General features: G+C 49.8%; 1 protein-coding gene across 1 annotated transcript in view; it reads right to left on the bottom strand.

Moving 5' to 3' along the window:
- Positions 1-1,640: 1,640 nt before the first annotated feature.
- The window catches only part of ADARB2 (adenosine deaminase, RNA specific B2 (inactive)), a 168,593-nt gene continuing 159,021 nt past the window's right edge, over positions 1,641-11,212 (bottom strand). The window contains exons 9-10 of the mRNA XM_023753600.1: positions 3,778-3,956; positions 1,641-1,817 (exon numbers count right to left, since the gene is read on the bottom strand). Of these exons, the coding sequence (XP_023609368.1) occupies positions 1,641-1,817; positions 3,778-3,956 (356 nt within the window). The remainder of the gene's footprint in view (positions 1,818-3,777; positions 3,957-11,212) is intronic.

The raw sequence follows: 11,212 nt of genomic DNA, 5'->3' as shown, positions 1-11,212 counted from the left end.
TTAAATTTTTATGAATGACTAATGTGAGCCATATTTGCAAAACATTTTCATATCTTTTGAAACTTTATCTTGAAGAAGTCGTCTACTGCAGTGCCCTTTTCCTTTCCAAAAAACACGAGGGATAAATTTGATGTTATATGAAATCCCAGGAAAAGCTTCTATTTCCAGACTAATGTCTCTACTTATTATCGTTTAACAACTACCTACAATTCGATTTGTTTCATTTTTGACTCACTGGTATGATATCTGTAATTTGTACCAGAATATATAGAGTCTGATGTTATGCTCGTGTTTCCTGGGTTAAATGGGAGCCTGTGTTCTCAAGGTGTTCCCCTAGGGGTGCAGCTGGGATCCTGATGGGCAGCCCAGATACCATAGCTGTGGCTACTACTAAGCTTTCCTACTTAGCACAATGAGTTCAGATATGGGGCTTGTAACTGGAGCAACTAGAGACCTGTCAACTAGCATGAAGAGTGTTAGAAATAAGCTCTCAAGTGATCACAGTAACAGGTCAAGGTGTACGGACTGACTACAGTACACTAGGGGGGGGGACACCTCGCTTTGCACGACCAGGGGTACGGTCCTGCCTCTCACTCTCAGGACGGTGCCCTAGCCTCGTCCAGCGTGTGCAGGAGGACTCTGCCATCTGATGCCCGCTCTGGAGGGGACAGGATCCTGCCTCCTGCATTTGTACAGCTGCTTTCAATGAGTTCTTTCTGTCATGCAAGATGTTGAGGGGGAACCTAAAGGAACCGAGAGCTGGTGGGTGCTCAAGCTCAGAGTCAAGGTTGTTTGGAAGCTTCTGGTGCTTGCTTTCTAAGAACAATTTAGTTCCCAAGTCAGAATTTGGTCTAGGATGGGGTTTCCTCATTACCTGGCGGGAGGCTGTGAGGTGGTAGCTGCCCTTATACAGCTCAAGCCTCATTATCTGCCAGCGATGCCGGGCAGTGAAGGGCACAACGGGCCGGGACCGCCTGGGACAGTCGGGGCCTGGGACGTTCAGGGACAGTGTTGTCACATCTAGTGCCTCTGCTCTGCAGCAGGGGTCTCATTTCTCTGGCCCTGTTTTAGGAGCTAAGATCATGCATCCCAAATGCTTTTCGAAAGGAGACAGAGTAAAACACTAAACGAATGATGACAACGAGAGGACTTCTTACTGGCTTCTTTGGGGAGGAGCCCATGGCTTTTCTCTTCACTTGTGGCTTATCTCGAAGTGTCTATAACCTTGTGCTAGTGAGAACCAAGTGCAACGCTCGAGCGGCGCGTCGGGGAGGGGAACAGGGAATGAACGGTGCCTGAGGTTCATTTCTAACTGGCAATGCCCCGGTGCCACCTTTCGAGGCTGCAACTCAGACCCTGCAGCCTGAGTAGTCATGTCCCCTCTGGCACACCGAGAAGAGGGAGCCACCACACTCGTGCCTGTAGGTGTGGCGGGCAGGCGTGGTTCCAGCAGCCTGGGAGCAGCCATCGAGAAGCAGCACTTCAAGTCTAGTTGCTCATCCGAACATGGCACGCTCGCGTGTTTCTGGCACACCAAAGGACAAGGGACGCACAGACCCGGTCAGCACAGGCTCGTTGCTCCTCACGCCCGCCCGGCCTCCTCAGGCATCTCACTCTGTCCGCGAGCCCGGGGCAGCCGCTCAGAGGGTGAGTAGGAACTGGTCCTGCTCAGGCGGCTTCCGCACCCAGGTGCCCAGGCCTGCCTTTTGAAACGCTTTGAACAGCTGCTGCTTAACTGACTGGTAGGTGCGCGCCCCCAGCTTGGCCTCACAGTACATGGACGGCGTGTCTCCGTGGCTCGGTATCCGCGTGCTCAGCTGTGGGACAGGAGTGAGAAAGGACAAGTGAGCCGAGAGCGGAGGCGGAGCCCCAAGGCGAACGGCACAGCCGCATGAGCGTGACAAGCAAACGTTAGCTCCTGGTTCCATCTTCTGTTTTTATTTTTAAATTTTTTTGGTTACAATCTGTTTCAATATACTTGAAATTTGTGAGAGGGATGATCTGAGATGAAGTTTTCTCACTGCCTGTACACACACACATACACTCACAAATAGTAAGGGTGTGGAGCTGATACATGTGCCAGCTCCATTGTGGTGGTCATTTCACATATACTAGCATCTACATCACAATATCAAATTGTACACCTTAAATATACAGGATGGGGCAAAAGTAGGTTTACAGTTGTTTGTATGGAAAGAATACAATAATAAATAATAATGCAAGAACAAACTGTGTTTCACGTACTCACAACCATAAACCTACTCTTGCCCCACCCTGTATGCAATGTTTCTGTCAGATATACCTCAAGAAAGCTGTTAAAAACAGAATACCCATTCTCCCTAAATTGACCCACTGATAAAGTAAAATATCACATAAAATTCCAAAAAACATTCCCTGTATTAGTTACAGTTAATTATTAATTCTAAAAATAACTATTAGAATTATGAGGAAAGTCTAGAATTCCATGGAAAACCCCACAATTAGGGAAACTGCTTCCCTCAGAGTGTGAATGATCAAGGAATAAAATGAACAGGTAACTTGCCTGCTATCAGCCACACGCGCTGTGTGTAGTTTTTCTCCTTGGAGGAGGATCAGGGCTCAGACTGGGGTGGGGATGGTGGTGCGGGGATGACTGTGGGAACTAAAGCAGTAGGGTGGAGGCAGGGCCAGGAGGTTTTGAGTTATAGTCTAACCGGCAGGAGGACGATGAGACCGGGATGTTCCCTCTCCTGAGCCATGACAGGCACAGCCGTGCAGCCCGCACAGGGTGGGACCAAGCGGAGCCCGACTACCCACCCAGCGGGGAGGTCAGGGTGCGCAGGGAGGGCAAGAGATCAAAGTCTCCCAATCCCCCTGCAGGGTGCTCGGTGAGTAGAGACCAGCCCACCCACTTGCTGCCACCGTCACCTGGAGCCAGGGCAGGAGAAGAGGCAGCAAGACAGCACCGACGGCCTGCTCCTACCTTCCAGTCCCCACCAGGGGGTAGAAGGGACACGTGCAAAGTGCCTAGAGCAGGCGGGAAAGGAGGCAGGCTGCAGGGTCAGAGCAGGCCAGGTTCCCAGGGCCCACGTGCCGCCAGGGTCACTGCCAGGCTAGGAGCTGAGATGTGCAGTTTCAGGGTCCTGAGTGGACACAGTGTTTATGTGAAGCCTCAGCAGGTCTGTCCTGTTCTTCTGCTGGCTAAGTCAGCCACAGCTCTCATTTTCCCCGGGTAAGAAAGTGGGACGACCAGCACAGCAGTTTTAATGTGTTTCTTTTCTTTTCTTTTTTTTTTTGGTTACAATCTGCTATGCTTTGGAAGCACATGGAAATGCATATCACAATTTAGAACCCAGAAATGTCATCATTACCCGATTCACAGAGGAGAAAGCAAGCCCAGATTTGGTGCCGTAGCAATGCACAGCCTCCAGGGTTGGCGAGGAGAGGCAACCCCTCTCTGGCCCTCACTACCGGCATCATTTGGGCAAATCGCCCCCCTTTCCTGAGCGCCAGTTTCCTTATATCGAAACTGAAAAGCCTTCTATGGACTTTTCTATGTTGCCCTGTGCTGGCCACCCCAGGGGTCCCGAACAAGCCCCTTTTCCACCTGACTTCTCAAGCCGCTGGCCTGGCCCGGCCTGGCGGAAGTCTGTGGCGAGTCGGGGAAAAGGAGGCAGACCTGGGGCCAGTTCTTATGCCACGCGTCCCACGCGTCCCACTGGCTGCAGGCCCCATGGCATTCTTCGGGCCCCTGGCCTGTGTCCAGGTGGGAGCCCTGGGCTGGGCTGTGTTACCCACCTTTCCGTACAGCCGCGCCCACCGGGCAGAGAGCACGTGCTTGCAGAGCCGGGAGGAGCCCCCGCAGCTCCGCCTCCCCGTGGTGGCGTCCAGGACCTCCACGTCCGCGCTGCCCACGACCCAGTTCACACTGAAGTGGGAAGACTTCCCGGGCTGGCGAGCCTCGGCGCTGCTCACGCCTGTCGGGAGAGAGTGGAAGGAGCGGCATGAATGCTCCAACCCTACGCTGCCAGGGCCAGACCGGCCGTGGGAGACGTCTGCCCAGGATGGCGCAGCTGTGTGCACTGTTCTCACCTTTAACCCTTGGCCAGGTTATGGCTTCCCTTCAGCTTGACCCTAATGGAGGCCTCGCAGAGACAGTTATTGCTGGAACTAATTTTTCACTTTTTACTTAAAAATATTTTTATTGAGCCCTAACCGGTTTGGCTCAGTGGATAGAGCGTCGGCCTGCGGACTGAAGGGTCCCAGGTTCGATTCCGGTCAAGGGTACGTACTTTGGTTGCGGGCACATCCCCAGTAGGGGGTGTGCAGGAGGCAGCTGAATCGATGTTTCTCTCTCATCGATGTTTCTATCCCTCTCCCTTCCTCTCAGTAAAAAAAAAAAAAAAATCAATAAAATATATTTAAAAATATTTTTATTGATTTCAGAGAGGAAGGGAGTGGGAGAGAAAGATAGAAACATCTATGATGAGAGAGAATTATTGATTGGCTGCCTTCTTCATGCCCCTTACTGGGGATTGAGCCGGCAACCACTGAGCCAAACCAGCTAGGGCTCACTTTTTACTTTTAAGAGATTATTATTGCAAGGCAGCCTAGTAATAAAGCAGCTCTGCCCATTTCCTCCTGCCTATGAAGACTTGTTGATGGATTAATGAACCATGGAGCCAAGCGGACGTTGCCTGAGCACGTGGGTTCATTGGGACCTGGTACAGGCCCTATACTGCTCAGTACCAGGTGGGCCCAGCGGGTCCCAGTTGGGTCAGGAGAGAGAGAAGCTAATGAAGACCAAATGCCCTAAGAGTGCAGCCTTGTCCATCAGTGTATCACCCAGAGACAGTGCCAGCGCCAGCATCTGGGAGACCCAGTGCGCAGGAAAACATGGGCCCGTGTTCCAGGACGACGAGAGCGTAAAAGCAACTGCGGTCCTTCTGATCGTGGTCCCCGTGTGACTGCGCGAGTCCCACACGCTGAGGCTGGTCCTGTCCAGAAAGCCTCTGGAATTGGCAGGAAGTCCTTCTTACAACCCCCCTGGTCAGATTGCACACTGATTTCTAATTGGGTTGACACATTCCTTTTACCACACTTGGTTGCCACACTTGGTAGCGTCTAACCTCAGCTCAGCCTCCGTCCCATCCGCTCCACAGGCTCCCCACGCCCATTCAGAGATGCTGGCAGTGAGATGCCTGGACCCACATGAGCCCTAATGGCACCTCGTCAGCCTCCCCTGCAATGCCCTGAGGATTCTGAAACATGCTCAATTCTGGTGCTGCTCGCCCCCCTCTCCCCACCCAGCGTCCTCTCCCCAATGGGGCATGTGTCCTTGGAGAGTGGGTGCCTGTGGGGCAGAGCCTGCTGCTTTAGCGCATTGCACTTAAGCCACCAGGCGACAGCTCAGGGTCATGGCAGAGTTGCCACAGTGTTGGGACAGGCCCTATACTGCCATGGTGTTGGGGAGCAAGGTCTGGTGGCCCTTAGGGGGCCTACAGCAGGCACCCCATGGGGAAGCAACCTTTGCATCCAGAGACAGCCAGTGCATGTGCAGGGCCTTCTGTGCAGCTGCCAAAGGCAAAGCTATGGACTCCAGGGCCCTCCCACTGCCCCCACTGTCCAGGGGCTTCTTGGGTAAATCAATGCCCACCCTCTGCCCAGGCGCTATTGGAGTTTGCCATCTGCTGCCTGCACAGACCAAAATCACCCAGTGACATTCTCCTGGTCACAGGTGGGCTGTGCTGGGCATCCAGGCTAATTCCATCCATGTCAACTTCTTTCTTTCCCTTGAAGTGGTTCTCTGTGGCAGCTACCCATGCAGGGAGCTGGGAAGGGGGACAATCTGGCATGTTGGCTGCAGAGGCCATTCTACAGGGCAGCAGAAGGCAGCGGCTGAGGTCAGGGGTGACCAGCTACAAGGTGGTCAGCACTGTTCCAGAGCTGCATGCATGCCCCCAGGCACGGCCCCTCCAGGACCCGCACTGCCTCCCCACTCTCCTCCTCCACTTCCTCCTTTTTCTCTTCCTTCTCCTCCTCCTCCACCTCCTCAATCTCCTCCTCTTCCTTCTCTACAGAAGTCTCCATGACCAGAGGGGGGAAATGTGGGGTTGTAGGAATCCAGAAACTTAGTTCTAGTCCCGACTTTGCTCCTAATTTTCTCTGGGTCTTCACCAACAAAGATAACTTCTTGTTGAAGGGCAAATGGGCCACATAGGAGAACTTGTAACAGTGTCCAGTGCTGTGGTTATTGTTGTTTTCATTTGAAGGGATGAAGGTCAACTTTGGTTTGTTGAATGATCTCCACATTGTACATCAGAACTGTTCCCGTGAGACCACAGGGATGTTCCCAGTGTCGCTGTAGCGGGAGACCTGCTCACCTGGACGTGCTCAGGGAGTGGAGTGACTACCCGCAAACCGGGGCCAGAGGGCCTTCACAGGAAGCGTTTTGTTTCATTTGTCTGTTCTTCAGCGGATTCCTCTTTGGAGATGTTATTGTCTGTCTTACACTTTGAGTTTCTGGTTTAAGGATGATCTCTCCTTTCTTGTCTTTTGCTTGCAAGGAGAAATTCAAAAGCAGAATGGCAGTGCTTCCTCCCTCCCTTCCTACTCTCCCCACTCAACCCTGTATAGACAGCACCTTGAACGCTTGCTAAATATTCCTGCCGGGGGCACTTTTCTGATGTCCCTGTCATGAGTGACTATCGCTGACTACACCCGAGGAGACTGACTCGGTGTGCCAGACTCAGCTGACTCTAACGTGCAAATGGGCCAACACACAGGAAACATAATGATCTCAGAAGGTCCGTGTCAATCTAAATGATGCGTTCTCTTTCTTAGGGAAGCCCGAGTGGCTAGACCATGTGTAGCCAGAGGTGGTCTTGCCATCATTGTGACAACAGGAGAGTTCTTTATCATCCAAACCCTCTCCAGCACCACTCTCTCTTTCTCGGTCTCTCTTTGACTCTCTCTCTCTCTCTCTCTCTCTCTCTCTCTATCTCCCTTAGCCTCTCTCTTATAAGGACACTTGTGATGGCATGTAGGACCCACTGACATAACCCAGGATAATCTCACCTCAAAATCTTTAACTTCGTCCCATTTGCAAAGACCCTCTTTCCAGATAGGTTGGGTGGCCATTATTCAGCCTATCACCAGCGCTAATTCTGACTTTGGAACTGGTCTCTGAACCGAGTGAGAACTTTTCTGGGGAAGGAGCAATCCGGCCCTTTGGTACCACTTCTGCAAGAGGGCTGGGTGTGGTGGTGAGAGGGCTCTGCTGCTCTCAGTTGGGACTGTGGTGGGGAGCTCAGTGAGGCTCCTCTTGGGGACGAATGGCTGGTGAGAATGGAGGGATGTAGAGCCCCAGCCGGGCACATGGGGTTGGCCTCAGTCAGCTAGTACTTCGGTTTGGAAACCTGGTGAGAAGCTCACAAAAGAGTGAGAGAATAGAGGTGTCCCTAAAGGTGGTGTAACCTGGTGAAGGACAGACAACCAGTCTTTCCTTTAGCCATTTCTTAGGGTCCTGGAAATGAAGACTACCCCTGACACAGTGTCTCTATCAGAGCAACCGCTCATGGAGACGATGCTGATAAGAATCTGTGATACCTGATGCAGACTCAGAGACATGCAGACCGCTGCTCATTTGTACGTACACGCGTGGGCTACCCACATGCGTGAACATTATAGAGAAGCATTTCATGCTAAAGCATATCTGTAGGAGGATGGTCAGGTCTCCATCAGCCTTCGACACAAATACCCTGTGAGGTGGACTAATTCATGAAGATGGTCTGACGCTTCACTTCAGTGCACATGACTGTGTCAATAGGGTGGACTCTGGAAATGGTTCATGTTCAGAGAACTCTTCTGTGACTTACTAGCAGTGTGGCCTCTGGTTAGTCAATTAACCACTAACTACTGTGACTACCACCCCCACGACCTCACTTACCACCACGGCCACCAAGCCTGCTCCTGCTCCCACCAGTGTGTTAGAGCGATGAGCGTGAATCCACGCTCAGCCGTGCAAATGAATCCTATCACTGCTCATGTAGCTATTAGATGCTTTACCTTGAGAAAATCCTATATACCTTTTTAAAAGCAGTGTGTAAGAGAGAGACATTATGGAATTCTTTAAATAGCTAGTGGACCTACTATATTTAAAATGTAATTCACTTTCCCCAAATTAAATTTGCACAAGACACTCAGGGCTATAATTTTTACACGAAGTGAGGCAAGTCTGTATTACAGGGCAGCACTATGTTTAATTTGTGAAATGAATGAAGCCGCTTCCAGGCGTGCACAGAATCACAAAAGTGCCGGATAGAAGGGGCCACTTGAGCTTTATATATGACCAGACACCTGTGGGAGCTCATGGACACACATGCACACATACACATGCATGCACACTCACACATCACATACAATGCACATACCTCTCACACCACACGCACACACACATGTCACACATACACACATTCACACACACCACACATACACACCACATACACCACACATCTCACATGCACATACCACACACAAGCACACATACAAGTACATGCACACACAAACACACCATGCATACACATGCACACACCATGCACACACATACACACACAGCACACACAGCACACATATACCTGAGAAGGTTCTGGAGAGAGTAGCAGCTAAGTCGCCCACGCGGGAGGCTGGGGCGTCTGCTCTAATGAGAGTTGCCACACGGACTGTCAGGGACTTCCCAGAGTCAATAGGAACGTGACCTTATCTGTGGGCATACATGTCAGTGGTTTGTATTCCTCATAGTGTAAGGAACACGGGCTCACGGGAGCTCTGAAAAATGGGACCTTTCCTCCATGGTGGGGGGAAATTTGAATATATCATTTATAACTTCATAATGACATGGTTCTTGGTTTCTGTAATGATTATCATTATTTCAAAAGATATGGATAAAGGGACTTTGGCAGAATATGATTGATTTTGCCTCAAATTATATATTTTTCATGACTAGAGTATCCAAAATGTAGTAATAAGCCAAGTTTTATGAAATTTCATAAAAATGTGGGTGATTTTCATCTCTGTCTATGCTGCATTATCCACGTGGGATCATTTCTCTTATGTCCAAATAACGCATTTAGTGTCTCCTTTGGTGAGAGCTTTGCTAGAGCTGAATCAGTGCTGTGCCTGTCTGCCTGGAATGTTCTCACCTTTGTCTTTAAGGGAGTCTTTTACTGGGTCTAGATTTTTAGGTTGAGATTAGTTTTCTATCAGTTTTTACAGGTATCATTTTCTTTCTTTCTTTCTTTCTTTCTTTCTTTCTTTCTTTCTTTCTTTCTTTCTTTCTTCCTTCCTTCCTTCCTTCCTTCCTTCCTTCCTTCCTTCCTTCCTTCCTTCCTTCCTTTTTTTTTTGTCTTTCAAGAATCAACTCTCAGTCTTATTTAGCTTCTTTGAAGTTGGTCTGTCTTTCATTTTCTGACTGCTTTTTAGATTTTCTTTTTTAAAAGTAATTTTATTGCTGAGGGAGGATTTAAACAAAATTCTTCTTGGGATATAATGTGCTTCTTAGATCTGTAGCTGGATGCTTTCCATCTGTCCTGCAAAGTCCTTAGTTGTTATTTTGTCTTTAAATATCACTCCCACTCCATTTTTCTCTCTCTCTCCTAGAACTCTTGTTACATGTAGATTATATGTTCTCACTCCATCTCTTACTCTTATTTCTTTTCGTATTTTCCCTCTGGGATGGTTAATTCTACTGTCAACTTGGCTGGGCTAAGTTGCTCAGATCCTTGGCCAAACACAACCTGGCCTTGCTGTGAGAGTGTGTTAGCTGGGGCTGGCATTGAGAGCAGTGGGCTGAGTCAAGCAGAACACCCCCCGCCCCACCCCCCCGCATTATGCAGGTGGGCCTCAGCTAAGCAGGCGATGGCCCTAGAAGCCAAGCCTGAGGTCCCCTGAAGAGGAAGGAATCCTGCCTACAGACTACCTCTGCATTGACTGAAACGTCAACTCCAGCTGGAATTTCTAGACGTACAGCTTGCCCTGCAGATTTCAGACTTGCCAGCCCTCACGATCATTGGAGCCAATCCCTTAGAATACATCTCCTTTCTAGTAGGAAAATGAGCACCTCCCATTGGTTCTGTTCTCTGGAGAGCCCTGACAGCCACATCCTCTCTCGGTCTCTGTGCTGCATTCTGTGTCTTCTTCAGAATGATGTTCCAGTTTACTAATTTCCTCCTCAGCTGTGCTTAATTTGCAATTAAACCCTCCCTCTGTTACACACATTGTTTTATTTTCTTTATTTCTGCAATTCCCATTTGGTTCTTTTTTTCCTGGCTTCCATCTCTCCCCCTACGTTTTCCATCTTGTTTATTAAACCCCTTTTACCCTGCTGGGTATGGTTCTACGAAAGTCTGTGTCCATGAACCCCACTCTCGGAGGTGTGAGTCTGTGTCCATCATCCTCTGCTGTCTGCTGGGTTTTGTTAAGGTGGTCTTAGCCCCTCCCAGGCCTGCTTGTTTTTGCTGTGTTTGAAAATTTTCTGTGGGGTTATTTTGCTCTAACTCTTAGTAGAACCATCTTAATCTAAATTCAAGAATAGAGATGATTTGCCCTAACTGGTTTGGCTCAGTGGATAGAGCGTCAGCCTGCGTGTGGACTGAAGGGTCCCGGGTTCAATTCCGGTCAGGGCATATGCCTGGATTGTGGGTTCGATCCCCAGTGTGGGGCGTGCAGGAGGCATCAGATCAGTGATTTTCTCTCATCGTTGGTGTTTCTATCTCTCTCTTCCCTCTCCCTTCCTCTCTGAGATCAATAGAAATATATTGATATTCTATATCAGTGATTCTATATCAGATATTCTATATCGGTGGGCTCTGCAGCGATCCAGGGGGGCGGTGATGGCCACAGGTGCATTTGGGGGCGATGAGTAACTGCTATTAAAATTTAAAAAAATTAATTTCCAGGGGCTGAGTAATATTTTTTCTGGAAAGGGGGCGGTAGGCCAAATAAGTTTGGGAACCACTGTTCTATATATATATAGAATAGAGATGATTTTAAGCTGCCCTGTGAGCCCCGCAGTGGCCTGCTCCTGTAGGGTGCAGACTGGCTGACGACTCCTCTAAGCGCAGCTGCAGCCCACCTGCTTCCTGAGCCCCGAGAACGCCCTTCAGTTCTGCGCTCCACCCCTCTTCCTTTGTGTCCCTCCACAACGCTCCTTCTCTCATCCTCCAGGACTTGGCTC

This window comes from Myotis lucifugus, unplaced genomic scaffold (assembly GCF_000147115.1).
Source record: "Myotis lucifugus unplaced genomic scaffold, Myoluc2.0 scaffold_47, whole genome shotgun sequence".
NCBI classification, from domain to species: domain Eukaryota; kingdom Metazoa; phylum Chordata; class Mammalia; order Chiroptera; family Vespertilionidae; genus Myotis; species Myotis lucifugus.
This window is presented reverse-complemented; position numbering and strand designations above follow the sequence as displayed.